Source organism: Neovison vison, chromosome 2 (genome assembly GCF_020171115.1).
Source record: "Neovison vison isolate M4711 chromosome 2, ASM_NN_V1, whole genome shotgun sequence".
Lineage (NCBI taxonomy): Eukaryota > Metazoa > Chordata > Mammalia > Carnivora > Mustelidae > Neogale > Neogale vison.
Genome location: NC_058092.1, coordinates 169,698,857 through 169,714,544, shown reverse-complemented (window position 1 = coordinate 169,714,544; position 15,688 = coordinate 169,698,857). Strand labels below are relative to the sequence as shown.

Here is a 15,688-nt window from a genome sequence, read left to right as displayed (position 1 = left end):
GAAACTAAGGACGTCTCAGAGGTGGGGATCATAGTTAGTAACAATATATCCTCAAAGCAAAAAGTACACCTGGCCAAGCAAAGTAAGGAATACCTTACAGTTTCTATAAGAGGGACACAGAATGCAGTCTGAACTCAAGTCTGAAAGAATGAAAAGAGCATTGTTAAGACCCCAGTTGGGAGTTCTCATCACAATATTTTTTTTCCTTTTTTTTCCCCTGTGTCTGTAAGAGATGATGAATGTTATCTAAACTTATTGTAAAATCCTTTCACCTAGATGAATGTCATTATCATTACATTGTACACCGTAAACTCATGCCATGCTCTATGCCAATTATATCTCAGTAAAACTGGAGAAAACCAAACAAGGGGGAAAAAAAACCCAAATCCCTATTGTCTTGGCAATACAATGTCTCATGGAAAAGAGAGGAAGTCGAACAGGTAATTGCCATAATTCTACAAGGACACTCTTCCTAGAAACTATAGCTTTATAGTCCCAAAGAATGAAGAAGCAAAATAAAACAATTATCATCCAGAAGCTCAGAAAACTAGGTTATTTTGGTGACAACAGTGCACTCTCTGAAGACCGGCAGTGCTGGTCTCAGAATACTTGGTAACAGAAAGGCTTGTGTGAGCCATTAAACATTTCTCTGTCAAAACTTCAGCAGACCTGGCAGGTTTTCTTCTCTTCCCTTTTTTCTCCCTTCATTTTACTTTTCTGAGGATTTGGGCTTTTTTGTTTGTTTGTTGTTATTTGTTTATTTTTGGATATAACCCAAATTTATCTAAAGTTTCTCTCTTTAAAAAGAAAAAAAACATATATTTATGTATGTATTTGAGAGAGAGTGAGCGAGAGAGAGGGAGAAAGAGAAAGCATGAGCTGGGGAGCTGCAGAGGCAGAGGGAGAAGCAGGCTCCCCACTGAGCAGGAAGTCTGATGGGACTCCATCCCAGGACCCTGGGATCATGACCTGAGCCAAAGACAGACGCCTAACCAACTGAGCCACCCAGATGTCCCTAAAATCTGTTTGCCTTGCTTGAAACATCATAAAAGATCAAAGACAGAGATGGGGGCGGGTAGATGAATCAAAAGCCAACTGTATTTGCTAATTGGCCTTCTCAAAGGAAATGTGGAATTGTGTTGTTTTTTTTTTAAAGATTTTATTTATTTATTTCACAGACACATCACAAGTAGGCAGAGAGGCAGGCAGAGAGAGAGGGGTGGAAGCAGGCTCCCTGCTGAGCAGAGAGCCCGATGCGGGGAGAGATTGTCCACAACTTGGAGCGAGCCTCCTATGGACCTTAGGCTCCTGTCCTCCCACAGAGATGGGAGGTGGGCTCTATCTTCTTTTGTGATTTTGTTTCAAAAAGACAGCTCCCAGGTCCTTGTGAAGGAGTGCTGGACTATAAAACTGGCAGAAGTTTGAGCTGCAGATATATTGCCATTGGAAAAGGCAGAGAAAGTATGGACAGTTACAAGTATTCTAAAGTAAATCCCCTAAGAGAGGTCAAGGCCTATAATCGGAAAGAAACCTGTCTACAGTCTACTCAAACTGAAGGGAATGTTGGGTCCATCTCATTGTGTTTTGTGTTGCCTTTCTTTTTTTCCCCTCGCAGGACCGTGCACAAAATCTGAATGAGCGGCGAACCACCACCACCACCCTCACAGTGGACATTCTGGATGGAGATGACTTGGGTCCCATGTTTCTTCCTTGTGTTCTGGTGCCAAACACACGTGATTGCCGCCCGCTCACCTACCAAGCCGTGATCCCTGAATTGAGAACTCCGGTAAATGTGCTCACATTCTTTTCCCTTCACTTATGCCTCTTTAACCTCAGTGACATTCTGTTCTAGGAGCTCGAAGGCATATTAGATGAGAAGGGTGAACTTTGCTATATTAGTATTGAAAGGCATTTATGTATTTATGGTATTAACCATTTTCAAAGAAGGCAAAGTTTGGTCACCATGCATTACTGCATTCTTTACAAAGTCCAAAGTGTGTCGTGAAGCAACCATTCATTGGACACTGATGATTTTGTTTCTCCACCTATAAATCATAAATGAGTTCAGTTGCCAGTGTGTTGTAGGAAACTTCAACATTCCCTTAAATTCACCAAATAAACACACAGTCCTAAGTCAGAAGACATATGGGCCAACAGGGTACTTGGTCAACCTCTTAGTATCCTATGATTTTAGTGGAGGTTGCATTTGGCTGTTCGGAGGTAGAAGCTAATGGATCCCGAATGCAGATATCTATCCCTTAAAGATGTACTTTAAAGAAGCAGAAAAGTAAGGCATGAATATGTATCTTGTACACTTGATTTTGCCTCTGTCTTGTTTTTGTTTTGGCCTCTTTTTAAAAATTCTAATAGAGCTCTAAGTTGCTGTCAGCCTGGAATTCACACCTCAGACCTGGCTGCGTAATAAATATTTATACCTAAGAATAAAAATTATGAGGCAAATATACTAAAATATCAATTTCTCCCTTAAAAGCAAAGTAATAATAATAATAATAATAATTATTATTATTATTCTCTTTTAGAGAAGCCGAATTCATAGGAGGTGAATGTATTTGTGGTGCCCCTAGAAAGCCTTCAGTTTTCTAGATTATTAATGTGGCTTATGGTATCAGAATTTGTTGGAAGGTTTTTGATTTTTTTTCCCCTCAAACATGTAAGAACTGTGGTTTGGGGTATCTTCTCTATATATGAGAAGTTTCAAGTATAAAAAAAAATCCTTCTCCTAATTGTAACTGGCATAGCATCATATGTACTGCTAAGGGTTCTTCTTATCCAGTGTTGCATGCTTGAGCCTTACTTTTGAGATTTCATAAATCTTAAATGGCCAAGATTCACTGGTCTGTCTTCCAGCATAAATAACAACTGCTCTAGTTGGCTTATGTGAAGAAAAAAAGCTGGAGGGAAAAAAAAAAGAATAAATGTTATGATGTACATTTAATGAAGAAAAATATAATCAAATTTTCAGCTCCATGGAGTGATTTTGAAGACAAAAAACGCTAATGGGTGTAGACAAATAATTGTGGATTACCTAAAGTTATATGTCAGCATAGGATTTTGTGGAATATACCCGTAAGAAGACTATTAATGATAGTGAACATTAATTTTTTTCTTTGAAAGGCCTAATTGAAATTATGAGGAAAACTTATTTTGAGTTTTCATTTTGAGTTAATTTATGTAGCTGTCATCCCCGTGAGGTCCCCAAGAAGAGGGACATGATGACACAGTGACTGGAGTCGGTGGTTCAGTGTGATAACTCAAACAGTACTGAGGGAAGAGGCACGGGTCACTGCCTGACAAGCAGAGGGTATTAACTTTATAAAATACCCTGAGCATCCGTTCTTCTCTTCCAGATGGCCAACTGAGCATCTCTCTCATTCCCATACAGTGCACCATAGAGATGAGTCCATGGTCCATATTTAGGGGAATAAAAATAAATGATACTAGTGACTAATGGTTTATCTTTGGTGTCGTGTGTCATGAACTGGCCTAAACTCTACTGGGATATTAAATGCAATTCTGGTGGGTCGCTCTTAAGGTCACTTGTGGTACGACATCTCTGAGATATAGAGTTTATGTAACTTTTTTTGTTTTGCAGACTTTTTAAAAAATTTATTTAACTTTACTTTTTTTCAGTGTTCCAAAATTCATTGTTTATGCACCACTTCCAGTGCTCCAACTAAAAATTAAAAAACTCTTCTCTTTTAATATCATGTCTCTTGAATTAAATGCTATGCTATAAAATCCAGAATGAACAGACTGTTTGCTCCATCATCCCTTTTACCAGGTTGATGAAAGAAAGGTTTACCTTTCTTTAACATTCTGTGAAGTGGAGAATTTTAATTTTATGTATTTAAATAATGATGGCCAATATTTATTTGATGGGGGTGTATTTTTATTGTCACATAGAAAAAGCTAAATATATTTACTTGAAAAACTCAGCACCTGTTCTTATTATTAACCACTGCATAAAACAATCACCAAAACTCAGTGGCTTCCAATGACAGTTTTTTTTAAGATTTTTATTTATTTACTTGACAGAGAGTTATATATAGAGAGATCACAAGTAGGCAGAGAAGCAGGCAGAGGGAGAGGGAGAAGTAGGCTCTCTGCTGAGCAGGGAACCCGATGCGGGACTTGATTCTAGGACCCTGGGATCGTGACCTGAGCCAAAGGCAGCCACTTAACTGACTGAACCACCCAGGCACCCCGCAATGATAGTTTTTAAAATTTGCTCATGAAATTTGCAGTTTGGGCAGGCTTGAGGGACCGTCTCATCTCAGCCCTACATAGCATCAGCTGAGGATCATTACCTATGGCCTGGGTACCAGTATTAGAATCGTTCACTTAGCATTCTGACTGTTGGCGGGAGCCCATCCAGGACTATGAGCTGGAACTTCATTCTCCCTCCCCACAGGTCTCCCTTGGGCTGTTGGGGCTTCTTACACCGAGGCACTGAGTTCAAGAATGAGCTTCCCAAGGGAATGAGGCAGAATTTGCAGGAATTAGCCTTGCAGTCTACAGTGTCCCTTCTGTTGTAGTTAAACCTCAGCCAGATTCAAAGACTAACAGCAGGTACCATCTCCTGATGGGAGGAATGTAGAAGTCACATTGTAAGAACATCTGGGGATGGAACTCTTACTGTGGCAATTGTTGGAAAATGAAATCTCCCATGGTGTGGGCATCAAGTTTCCTGGCTCTTTTCTGCATATGCTGCTTTGGAGCCCCTTGATTCACGAGGGTTCAGAACTACAACCAGTTTTTGAGTTTCACATTCAAATTGCTGTGTTTAGGTCTGTCCTTTACATTTAAAAAAAATCCTTTCTTAAAAGATTCCTTTACATATTTTTGCTAAAATTTCTAGAAATTTCAATAAATAAAATCTTGCTATTCAGAGCGAAAGAACTAACCATTTCTGTCAGCTAAACAAGACATGATGACTATAATTACATACTTGCTGATCCTTTTCTGAACTAATTCTTCAAATTTTGAAAGCTTTGACACCTGCTCACCTTCTGTGTTGATGTGAAATTTTCCACCAATTACCTCAGTGGTATTCTTGACTTGAAAAACCATTCTTAGTTCCACCACAATGCATGCAAAATTTATCAGCTCAGAAAAACTTTAAAAGGAAATCTGGTACATTGTTTAACTCATGAACCAGAATATAATAAAAATAAAAATTGGCTATTTATTGAAATACAAATAATTGTGTGTTTATAGAGAAACTTACTTAGTAAATGTTTTGTATGTTTTTCTACAACAGAAAATGGTCTTCAGCAAAAATTCATGTCTTCACAAGCATTAAGATTAATATTATATTGAATATGTAAATACATAGATCTGATATCTCTGGGGAACTAAAGCAATTTGTAGTTCTGTGCTAATTATTATTCATTTATTAATTTGATAAGTATGTCCTGGCCCCTGATATGTGTTTAACTCTGTGCTAATTGAGGACGTAAGTAGGATGAGATTCTTTTCCAATATTGCATAAATTTATTCTCACTTTCTGACTGTGAACTTATTATTATGCCTCTCTGGTTGAAGTTTCCTGATGTTATGGAAAATGCTGATAGATTCTGGAGAGTTCAGAACCCATAGTTCTATTTTCTCCATTTTCTCTTGAAGCTCAAAGACCCCCAAAAAATGCTCACATTTTTTTTTTCTTTCATGATTGAACAGTCAATCTTGTTTATTTGGTTGGTTGGTATTTTGCTGAGTGATTTGTCTCTGGAGAGAAACTCTGTAGTATTAATATGATAATATTGACATATTATCTGTCAATATCTGTTACCTAGCTATACCTCCCTTTACATAGTGCTTGCCAGAAAGGTCATCTAGGTGCTGGGATCCACGCTCCAATGAGCTCTTCCCACCCCTGTTGAGTTGGATCCCAGGACTGTCTCCCCACATTATATAAACCTGTATATAATTGTCTCAAAGAGCTGTGGTTTTCATATAACTGTCAAAGACAGATCCCCTGTTGTAGGTATGGTTCTCTCCCCTTCCAGGGAAGCTTTCCCAGTTATTATGGAAGTGGCACTGATCTGCAGTGTTGTACAACTTTGATCATTTCCTCTTAACTCATGCTCATTGAGCAATCCAGGTACGTCTTCCTGTCCTCTTTTATGAAACTACTGGTTCTTCTCCTTCCCTCCATGGCCCTGGGTTTCTCCTTCTACATCTTTCATGGCTTGTTTTTTGTTTTTGTTTTTCCCATAGTTAAATATCTCTGCTTGAATTTTTACTTACATATTTGTCTAATCAATTTTTTGCTTATTCTTAAATTTTGATGATTTTCCAGACTTCTGTTCTTTTAAAATTTCTTTACACTATAATTTTCACTAAGATTCATCAAACCATCAATACCAAGAGGTTCTAGTTTTCTTCAGATAGGAATGATCTGTGTGTTGTGGAAGTATTTTCTCACTTGGAATCTTTCCTGACCTCCAACCTTGCATTTCTCACTTTTTTAGATGTTTTTGCATGTGTTTTCTACAGATGCCTCATTATTCTTTCTAATGTGTTCATTCGTCTCTTTTCCACCTCCTGTTACCCTAGAGGTCAATGTGGATTCGGACCTTGACTTCACTGACCCCTACCCCAAACTCGGTCAGTTTCCACAGATCCCTTCTGCACTGTCTGTGAGATGTTACTCACATATGTGTGATACCCAGTTCAACTGCCAAAATATGCATTTAAAGACACAGTCCCCAGGCACCTGGGTGGCTCAGTCAGTTAAGCAACTGATTCTTGGTTTTGACTTAAGTCATGATCTCTGGGTCCTGGGATCAAGCCCCGAATGGGGCTTTGTGCTCAATATGGAGTCTGCTTGAGATTCTCTCTCTCTCTCCCTCTCTCTCCCTCTCTCTCCTTCTCTCTCCTTCTGCTTCTCCCCTGACTCACATGCTCATTCTCTCTCTAAATGAATAAATAAAATCTTAAAAAAAAGACATACTCTCAGCTCTAGACCCCAGGAAATCATCTTTGTTTTTGAAATATAATTCTGATCTGATCGTTCACATCCCATCATATACCAAATGAGCTCCCAAAGCATTTAGCATGTTACTCACAGTCATTTTATATCAGACCATGTTCCAGTCTCATCTCTTGTAACTTGCCTAGTGCAACCTACCTAATAATGCAGAGCTTTGAGTCTGCACCTGAGCTTCTCTGAGAACTCCCCTCTCCACTTTGTTCCATACACTAAATTTGTTACTCAAGGTTCATCTCAGTAAATCCAATGTGATGGGCTTCCAGGTTAAGCTTCTCCAGGTCCCGTGTACACCTGTTGAAGTGCTGAAACTCCTCGTGTCCTCGAGTTGTTTGTGTTTCCCTCCTACATGACTGTGTGTTCTGTAATTTTTTATTTGTCGTTACACCTCAATGCGCCAAGCAACTGCTTCTCATAGTGAGTGTTCAGTAAATGTTCGATTGGACTAATCCATCAATGAAAACTTTGAGAAATACATACTGTCACTGAGATACCAAATTTAAATACGAATAATGGCTTCTTTCTTCTTATTTGCAATAGCAGTGTTTTTATCACAAATATGCATGTGTGTTTTATATATGTAGATGATATATAACTTGTGTGTGTTTCATTATCTTAGGAAATATTATCCAAATATTAGCCATGGCACATATAAGTTTTTCTTATACTTATGTTGTTTTCAAATGTGAATAGAGAGGCAAGGACTGCCATATTTGGTCATTATCTGTCCAGGCAGAGTCTAATAGGTACTGTAAGTAAAGTAAGCATATTTCCCTGTTGCCAGAGAGAGTTTGGCTTGTAATTGTCCCAGCACATTGTTTGTAACACTCCGTCTCTTTGCAGCAATATCCCAAATATTAAGTGATATCTTCTCTTGTCTTTAGGCCAGTTACTTCAAAATGTGTTCTCTGGAGCTCTTTGGTTGAGGGGACAGTGAGAAATAATACATGCAGAGTGAACGTCTGCACTGTCTACCATACCCTTGCCAGCAGACTCACACATATGCTACCAGCTGCAAATGATCCAACGAGCTTCAGGTTCACATGGAGAAGCACAAGCTAAAAGCCAAACACACAAACAAATGCTAGAATTTAGCAAGGGTTGTGTAGATGAAGATGTCATATTGTGATAATTCTGAAGGTGGGATGTGAAATAATAAGTGAGGTGAAGAATCATTTGTTCTTTTCCTCATTGGTCAAAATTTACATTGAATAAGTTTGAGTGTTATTTCCATTTATAAAACAGGGTGAAGATATTTTCCAGTATTTGGAACAATTAAAGAATGAAGAACAAGAGGGACTGAGTTTATTACTATTAGTTAAAGGGAAAAAAGTCACTGTCCTCAGTAAAATAGAATTTAAAAAAATTTTTTCTTGTTCAAGGGTCGGTTCCAATATTATTTTAAATTAACATGGAAGATGTGTTTTCTTATGAAAAGATATAAAGAAAAGAGAGCATCATGCAACTTGGACATGATGTCTATAACTTTATGAGCATGTCTGGAACTCTGATGGGCAGTTGACAGAGGTGCTCGCTATCACAATGTAAGACAGGTTTGTGAGAACTTGGAATGCAACCTGAACCCTGTGTGATCTTGCAGACTTTCCTTAATATCACTCAACTGTAGCTTGAATTTGTCCTCTCTAAAACGGAGTTAAGAAAATCTAAATTATGGGATTTTTTGAGTTCTAGGAAAGAAGATTCATGCATCACCCTTAAGTTGTTCTAGCCAACTGTGGGGACTTAGTAGCTATTGATAATTTTTAAAAGATATTTATTTATTTATTTATTTGAGAGAGATCACAAATTGTGGGGAAAGAATAGAAGGAAAAGAAGACTCTTCACTGAGCAGGGAGCCCGATGAAGGGCTCGATCCAGGACTCTGGATCATGACCTGAATTGAAGGCAGATGCTTAACAACTGAGCTACCCAGGCACCAGAGCTGTTGATATTATTATCATTGCCCTGGAGTTCCTTCACCTGGCTGGGTCTTCACTCAGAGGCTTGTGGGAAGAAGTAGCTAATTCACACTAGTTGTTAAATGCCTAGGTGTTTTTAAGTGAAATTCCAGTTTTAGAAACTGAGTTGTGTATGTTCTGACTGTGGTATTTGTAATTAATTCAGTATGGTCCTTTAAAAAAAATGCAGTACTTTTATTGAAAAGAACAGTAGATCCATTTTTTAAATAAATGGATTTGGCACAGTCACTGCTTGTGCTGAATTAATTATGCTATATATTATTGCTTTGGGAAGAGGCAACAGCTGATGCAAAATGGCACAAGGTAATTCTGCGAGCCAAAAATATATCAATGGATCAAATTGTAAATGTGTGCCAGGAAAGCAAGTATCCTGCTCTTTCCTTTTCTATGAACACAAAAGCAATGGATTTCAGTAAAGTTTCTCACATTGTCCCATGAAAACCTTCTGTTCAGCAGAGATGCCCCTGGAACTTATATTGCCAGTAAACCTGGAACTTCCACTCTGTATAATATTTAAAATTCTGCTATAGTTCCACTTGGTAATTTGGACATTTTTTCATTTTTTATTTCAATTCAAAAAGGATTGGTTGCTAATTATAAGTTATGAGGAAAAAATTTTTTTTTAATTCTACAAATTAAACATTGGAACCCATCAATCCTCAAAGACTGATTTCCAGAATCTCCATTAGTAATTTGATGCATGCCTTTGCAAATATCTGGAGCCTGTTGGAGGCAGTTTGAGTTTGTGGGTTGTTGTTGTTGTTTGGTTTTTGTTTTGTTTTGTTTTTCAGACAAACCAAATGACTCTGACCTATAAAAAAGTGAAGTTAGTGGGTTTCACTGGGGCCCCCCAAATTACCTGATGGGTTGTTTAAATGGTTCTTTTTTTTTTTTTAGATTTTATTTATTTATTTGATAGACAGAGATCACAAGTAGGCAGAGATGCAGGCAGAGAGAGAGAGAGGAGGAAGCAGGCTCCCCACTGAACAGAAAGCCTGATGTGGGGTTTGATCCCAGGACCCTGAGACCATGACCTGAGCCGAAGGCAGAGGCCCCTACCCACTAAGCCACCCAGGCACCCCTAAATGGTTCTTAATTGATATTGGAAAGCACAAGACACAACTGTGTGCTGTGTGTAGAGGGGCAGGATCATATGGTCTTGGTGTGACTAGGGGACAGGATGTACTACTGTGATCCTTTACTCAGATGCATAGTCATCTGAGTAGGAAAGACAGCATCTGCTTGATCTAGCTTGAACTCATGTTCACTCTTTTGAGGGGATAGAGCCTGTGATGGTTACTTTTATGTGCTAACTTGGCTCAGCTATGCAACCCAGATGTTTGGTGAAATATGTCTGGATGTTGCTTCCAAGGAATTTTCCACATGGGATGAACACATTTAAATTAGTAGACTTTGAGTAAAACAGATTATCCTCTATAATATGGGTGGGTCTCATCTAATCATATGAAGGCCTTAAGATTAAAGACTACCTTTCCCCAAAGAGGAGGGAATTTTGCCAGCAGATTGTCTTTGGTCTCAAACTGATATCTGTTCCCTGGCTCTCTAGCCGGCTGACTTCCAGCAGATTTTGGTCTTGGCAGCTTCCATAGTTGTGGCATGAGCCCATTCCTTAAAATGAATCTCAATCTCTGTCTCTATAAGTAGATATATAGATAAAATAGATTGACACAGATGTTGTATAATCTCTATCTCTCTCTCACACTGTCTTTCTGGAGAGTAGTAAACACAATTATCCTATTCTGTCTGTTCTGTTTCCCTGAACATCCCTAATACAGAGCCCCTGATGAAACTGTCCGATAGGCAAAGAAACTTTCTCCAAGAAGACAGAGATACTATTGAGAAGGGGAAATGGATCCTGGATAGCTGAAAACCCACAGATGTAAGGCAAATATACAATCAAGCCATCACAAATTCTTACCTAGGGTCCGGAATGATATTTTTAAAAAGACATCAGATGATGTCACTTCCCTGCTCTGATGCCATGATATATTTTCACTAAATGATTGTATCTGAGTGTCTTCCTATAATGCTTATTATGGTCCTGCCAGTCATTTGTCACTGACTGTTTGGACTAAATCCTTGTGAACCCCCAAATTCATATGAACAAACCTGATAACCAGTGTGATGCTATTTGGAGACAGGACCTTTGGGAGGTGATTGGGTCCAGGGCACAGCCAACATGAATGCAGTTAGGACCCTTATAAAAGAAAGTCCTTCTCCCTCCCACAAGTGAGAACACAGTGAGAAGATGGACATCTGTGAACCAGGACGTGGGCCCTCAGCAGACACTGGCATGCCCTTTTCTTGGGCTCCCAGCCTCCAGAACTGAGAGCAATAAATGTCTATTGTTTGTAGGTCCCCCAGTCTATGGTACCTAGTCTCTTATGGCAGCCCAAACGGACAGACACTGACCTCATCCTCCACCAGTCCAGACCTTCCTTCTGTCCTCTATCATGTCACGTTCTTTCAGCTGAAGATGTTTCTGCCTCTTTCTGGAATGTTCTCTTGTGATACTGGCTTGTGTCTAGCTCTTTTAGTTACTTGGTTTCAGCTCAGAAGTCACCTCCTCAGAGAAGCCTTCCCTGACCACTTGGTGTGGTCAAAGGTCACAGTATCTCACCTCCCCCATGGATTTGGTAACGCATGACCTTCTTTTATTTTGTGCAGATCGTAGGGGAAAATGTTTTGTACATTTATTTGTTTGATTGATTAATGTCTGTCTGATTCCTTGGAAACCTACGTACGCTATGAATAGGACCTTGCCTATCTTCTTTGCTATCTTAAAACTCCTAGAACAGTGGCTATAAATAAGTAAGTAAAATATTTACTTACTTGGAATAAATTAGAAATTTCCATTTTCATGAATATATGTCTCTATAAATAACTGTATACAAATAATAGCTGTGGGGTATCTGGGTGGCTCAGGTGGTTAAGCATCTGCCTTCGACTCAGGTCATGATCTCCGGGTCCTGGGATTGAGCCCTGTGCTGGTGTCCCTGCTCAGTGGGGAGTCTGCTTCTCCCTCTCTTTCTGCCTCCTCTCCCCTGTTTGTATGCACTCTCTCTCTCTCTTTAAGGAATAAAATCTTAAAAAATAATAGCTGCCTTGTATGTCTTTGTATGAATGCACACAATTTATTTATCTCTCTTTTTAAATTTTTTTTTACATCTAGTTTTATTTTTTTTTCCAATTTATTTATTTTCAGAAAAACAGTATTCATTATTTTTTCACCACACCCAGTGTTCCATGCAAGCTGTGCCCTCTATAATACCCACCACCTGGTACCCCAACCTCCCACCCCCCCGCCACTTCAAACCCCTCAGATTGTTTTTCAGAGTCCATAGTCTCTCATGGTTCATCTCCCCTTCCAATTTACCCAAAAGCACATACCCTCCCTCTTTTTAAAATTTTTATTTATTTGAGAGACAGTGCATGTGCACACATGCAAGTAGGGGGAGGGGTAGCAGGAAAGGGAGAGAAGCAGACTTTCTCTTCTCTGAGTGTGGGGCTCCATCTCAGGAACCTGAGATCATGATATGAGCTGAAATCAGGAGTCGGACACCTAACCAACTGAGCTATGCAGGCGCCCCTATTTATATCTTTTATGTTTCGGAATTTTATGTATAGCATTACTTGAAAAAAGGTTTAAAAAATACATATGCAAGAGTTATTCTCTTAAAAGAAGTTTATTTTCACCTGGTATGTTTTCTTATGAGCAAAATCAACCTTCACATACCCCTTTGCTTAGTTCCACTTGACAATAATTAATAATGAGGATATGATAATGTGTTTCATGGTCTAAACTGTCTTGAGGTGTGTGTATGGCCACAAGATATAATAACATGGGGAGTTCCACTCAGTAAGGTCACCACAAAAATAATTATTTAAGCAATTCTAGGAAATGTGATAAATGCAGCTGGTAAGATTTTCACATGCAGCTTTGTTTTTTAGAAACCTCAATATGTGAAGTTGGCACTTGGGTAAAACTTCTTCTGAAAACATACTACTTCTCTGCCACCACAGCTCTAAACCAGCTTGATCTGCAGCCTAATAGTAATCCCTCTGATTTGCAATTTATTTACTAACATCATCTGCAAACATACTCAAAGGAGGGAAGTAAATAGACCACAGGAAAAAACACCTGATTTATTTACTCCCCGAGTGACAGTAGGTCATGGTGCCTTCAAGACCTTCAGAGGAAATTTCATATAAGCCACTGTCACCTACCATCCCTGCTTTCGCTTCTTGCAGCTCGTCCTTCACCCAGCAGTCAGGGTGATCTTTTCAAAGCATCAATCAGCTCAAGTCACCTTTGTGCTTAAAATACTCCAGTGATTTCTGATTATGGTGGGAATAAAATCCCAGGGGCTGAATATGGCTTACAAGGCCACACAGAATTTAACTCCCACATATTTGCTGTGAGGATTTTTATCCTGTTCTTTGGAACTTCTGAGTTTCTTCTTATGCCCAGCCCTTGCTGTTTACTCCATTACAAAACGCTTCTTTCACACCTTCCAGTGGCTGGCCCATCTCATCAATCAAACCAAGTTTTTTGTGAAAGCATCACGTCCTCCGAGAGACCTTTCCTGACAACCCTCCCCACGGTAGATTTTCTTTAAACAGCAACAGCACATTCATGTGGATTAATGGAAGGTTTTTGTGTGTTTTCAGTTGCTAGGGAAGGGTGAACAAAATTTATGTTTCTGTATTTTCTGTGAGAGTGTGTTGAAGCCTGCTGCTGTTTTGTGGCAATGATGATTTAAGGTGAGACAATGGTGCAGGTACAGATCAGTAACGACCACACAAGATAGCTGTTTTCACCTTAATGAAATTGAAAATAAACCCTCTGTGTCAAGATAATCAAAGAATGATTATTGTAGGTACTGTGGACATTTTCACTGATAATGTCAAAGAATTGTAATAAGTGCCCAAAGAACTCTAAATCCCCTATCCGTAAAATCTTGGCAGACAGTTTATCTGAAGATACTCAGAATAATAATAATAATAAAAAAATCCACCCAACACTCATTCCTAAAAAATTATTCTTAAGGTGACATTTTCACATGAGAGAAAAAAGAGGAAATGTAGAATGATTTAAGTATGTCTCTGCCAAGAAGTGTCTCTTTAATTTGATTTGAGGGTCATAGAAACGGGTTTGCATTCATCACCGCGACATGCATGCATTGTGTTCAAGAGTTATTTTAAACATTACTCCCTCCTCAGAATGCTTATTTCTCAGTCTGGTTGCTCTGATATGAAGTGTCGTAAATAAGGAACTTCCTGGATTATACACTTATGTTGTAAATGTTCTCCATGTTCAGAAGCAATTTTATACCACATATTGTTTAAAGAGAATATATACCAGACTGATAACTGACACTGAGTCCTTATAAATTATGTTTAGCTGCATAGAACATGTGTGATGCAACTCTAGGTTGTGTTAGTCTAAATTGGGAGTTCTTATTTTTTTAAATTTTAAATTACATTTAAGCAGGGGGAAATAAGTTTACTTTTTTTTAAGTTAAATAAAGTTGTATATTTTCCCAAAAAGTAGCCTAAGGGCACAGGAAGAGCCAACAAGTAGAATGTTAGAATGTCTACTTTGTGTGAGATATTATATATATATAGTATATGTTAAACATTGTGTGTGTGTGTACGATATATGTTATATATAGTTATATTTATGTTATATATAGTTATATATCTATAATATGTGTTATTTACACATACACACACAGAGTTATATATAACAGAGGACTCCTTAAAACTCAGAATCTAGAGCACAACTGAAATACACATCATGCGTGCTTCCTATATGCTACATTATAACTGGGTGTAACAATGCTTAAAAGCGAAGGTTCCCACAAAAATTACAGATTTGGCAGTGACTCTTGAAGTAATAACCAATTCCACACTCATGGAAGTGATGAGTAGGAAACAATGTTCACGGATCTGAATGAGTAAATATCATCTTGAAATAAACCACAGAAATTATGACTTCTAAATCCAGACTAATTGTCACCATCTGAGCAGTGAAAGGTAGTCTGTGGCCAAGACAAGCAGTGTGTTGCATTGATTTTGAAGGAAATTTAAAGACATGGGTTTTATACTTTAGCTGAAGAGTAATAGTTTACTTGGGTACTACAAAACAACTGCAAATCACAATGTGGTTGTTGTAATGGTCATTGCAGCATTTCAGTGTCTTTTTAAAAGGGAATGTAAAAAAAAATAAAAAATAAAAAATAAAAGGGAATGTAAGGGGAAAAAATGAAAGATCAGGAAAATAAATTCCAGTAAAAATATTTCAGCTCTTAGATACATTGGATGCCATGATGCATCCCCTTCAGGACTGAGATACTGAACTTTCCCTTCCCAGCTACCCCTTCCCCAGGTCCTATGAGGTTGGTGGTTCTTAGGAAATGCTGAGTTTCTCTAGAATAATTGCCCTTTGTTCAAAGAGAGCCACTTCACCCAATCTCCTGCCCCCATTTCTGGGAACATCATGGCCAATGGCTTGTCAATGGGACTGGACAATGTGCAGATACCCAGTCATCCAACCTGAATGCACAAACACTTTAGAAAGTGCCCCTTGAGATCTCTCGTTCTGTTGTTTCTACCTGGATGGTAATGCTCTTCACCTCCTACCTCTGCCCAGTTCTGCTTCCTGTATTCCTTC

General features: G+C 38.6%; 1 protein-coding gene across 1 annotated transcript in view; it reads left to right on the top strand.

Moving 5' to 3' along the window:
- Positions 1-15,688, top strand: part of PCDH15 (protocadherin related 15) — a 546,308-nt gene that overhangs the window by 58,038 nt on the left and 472,582 nt on the right. The window contains exon 6 of the mRNA XM_044236821.1: positions 1,616-1,786. Within this exon, the coding sequence (XP_044092756.1) occupies positions 1,616-1,786 (171 nt within the window). The remainder of the gene's footprint in view (positions 1-1,615; positions 1,787-15,688) is intronic.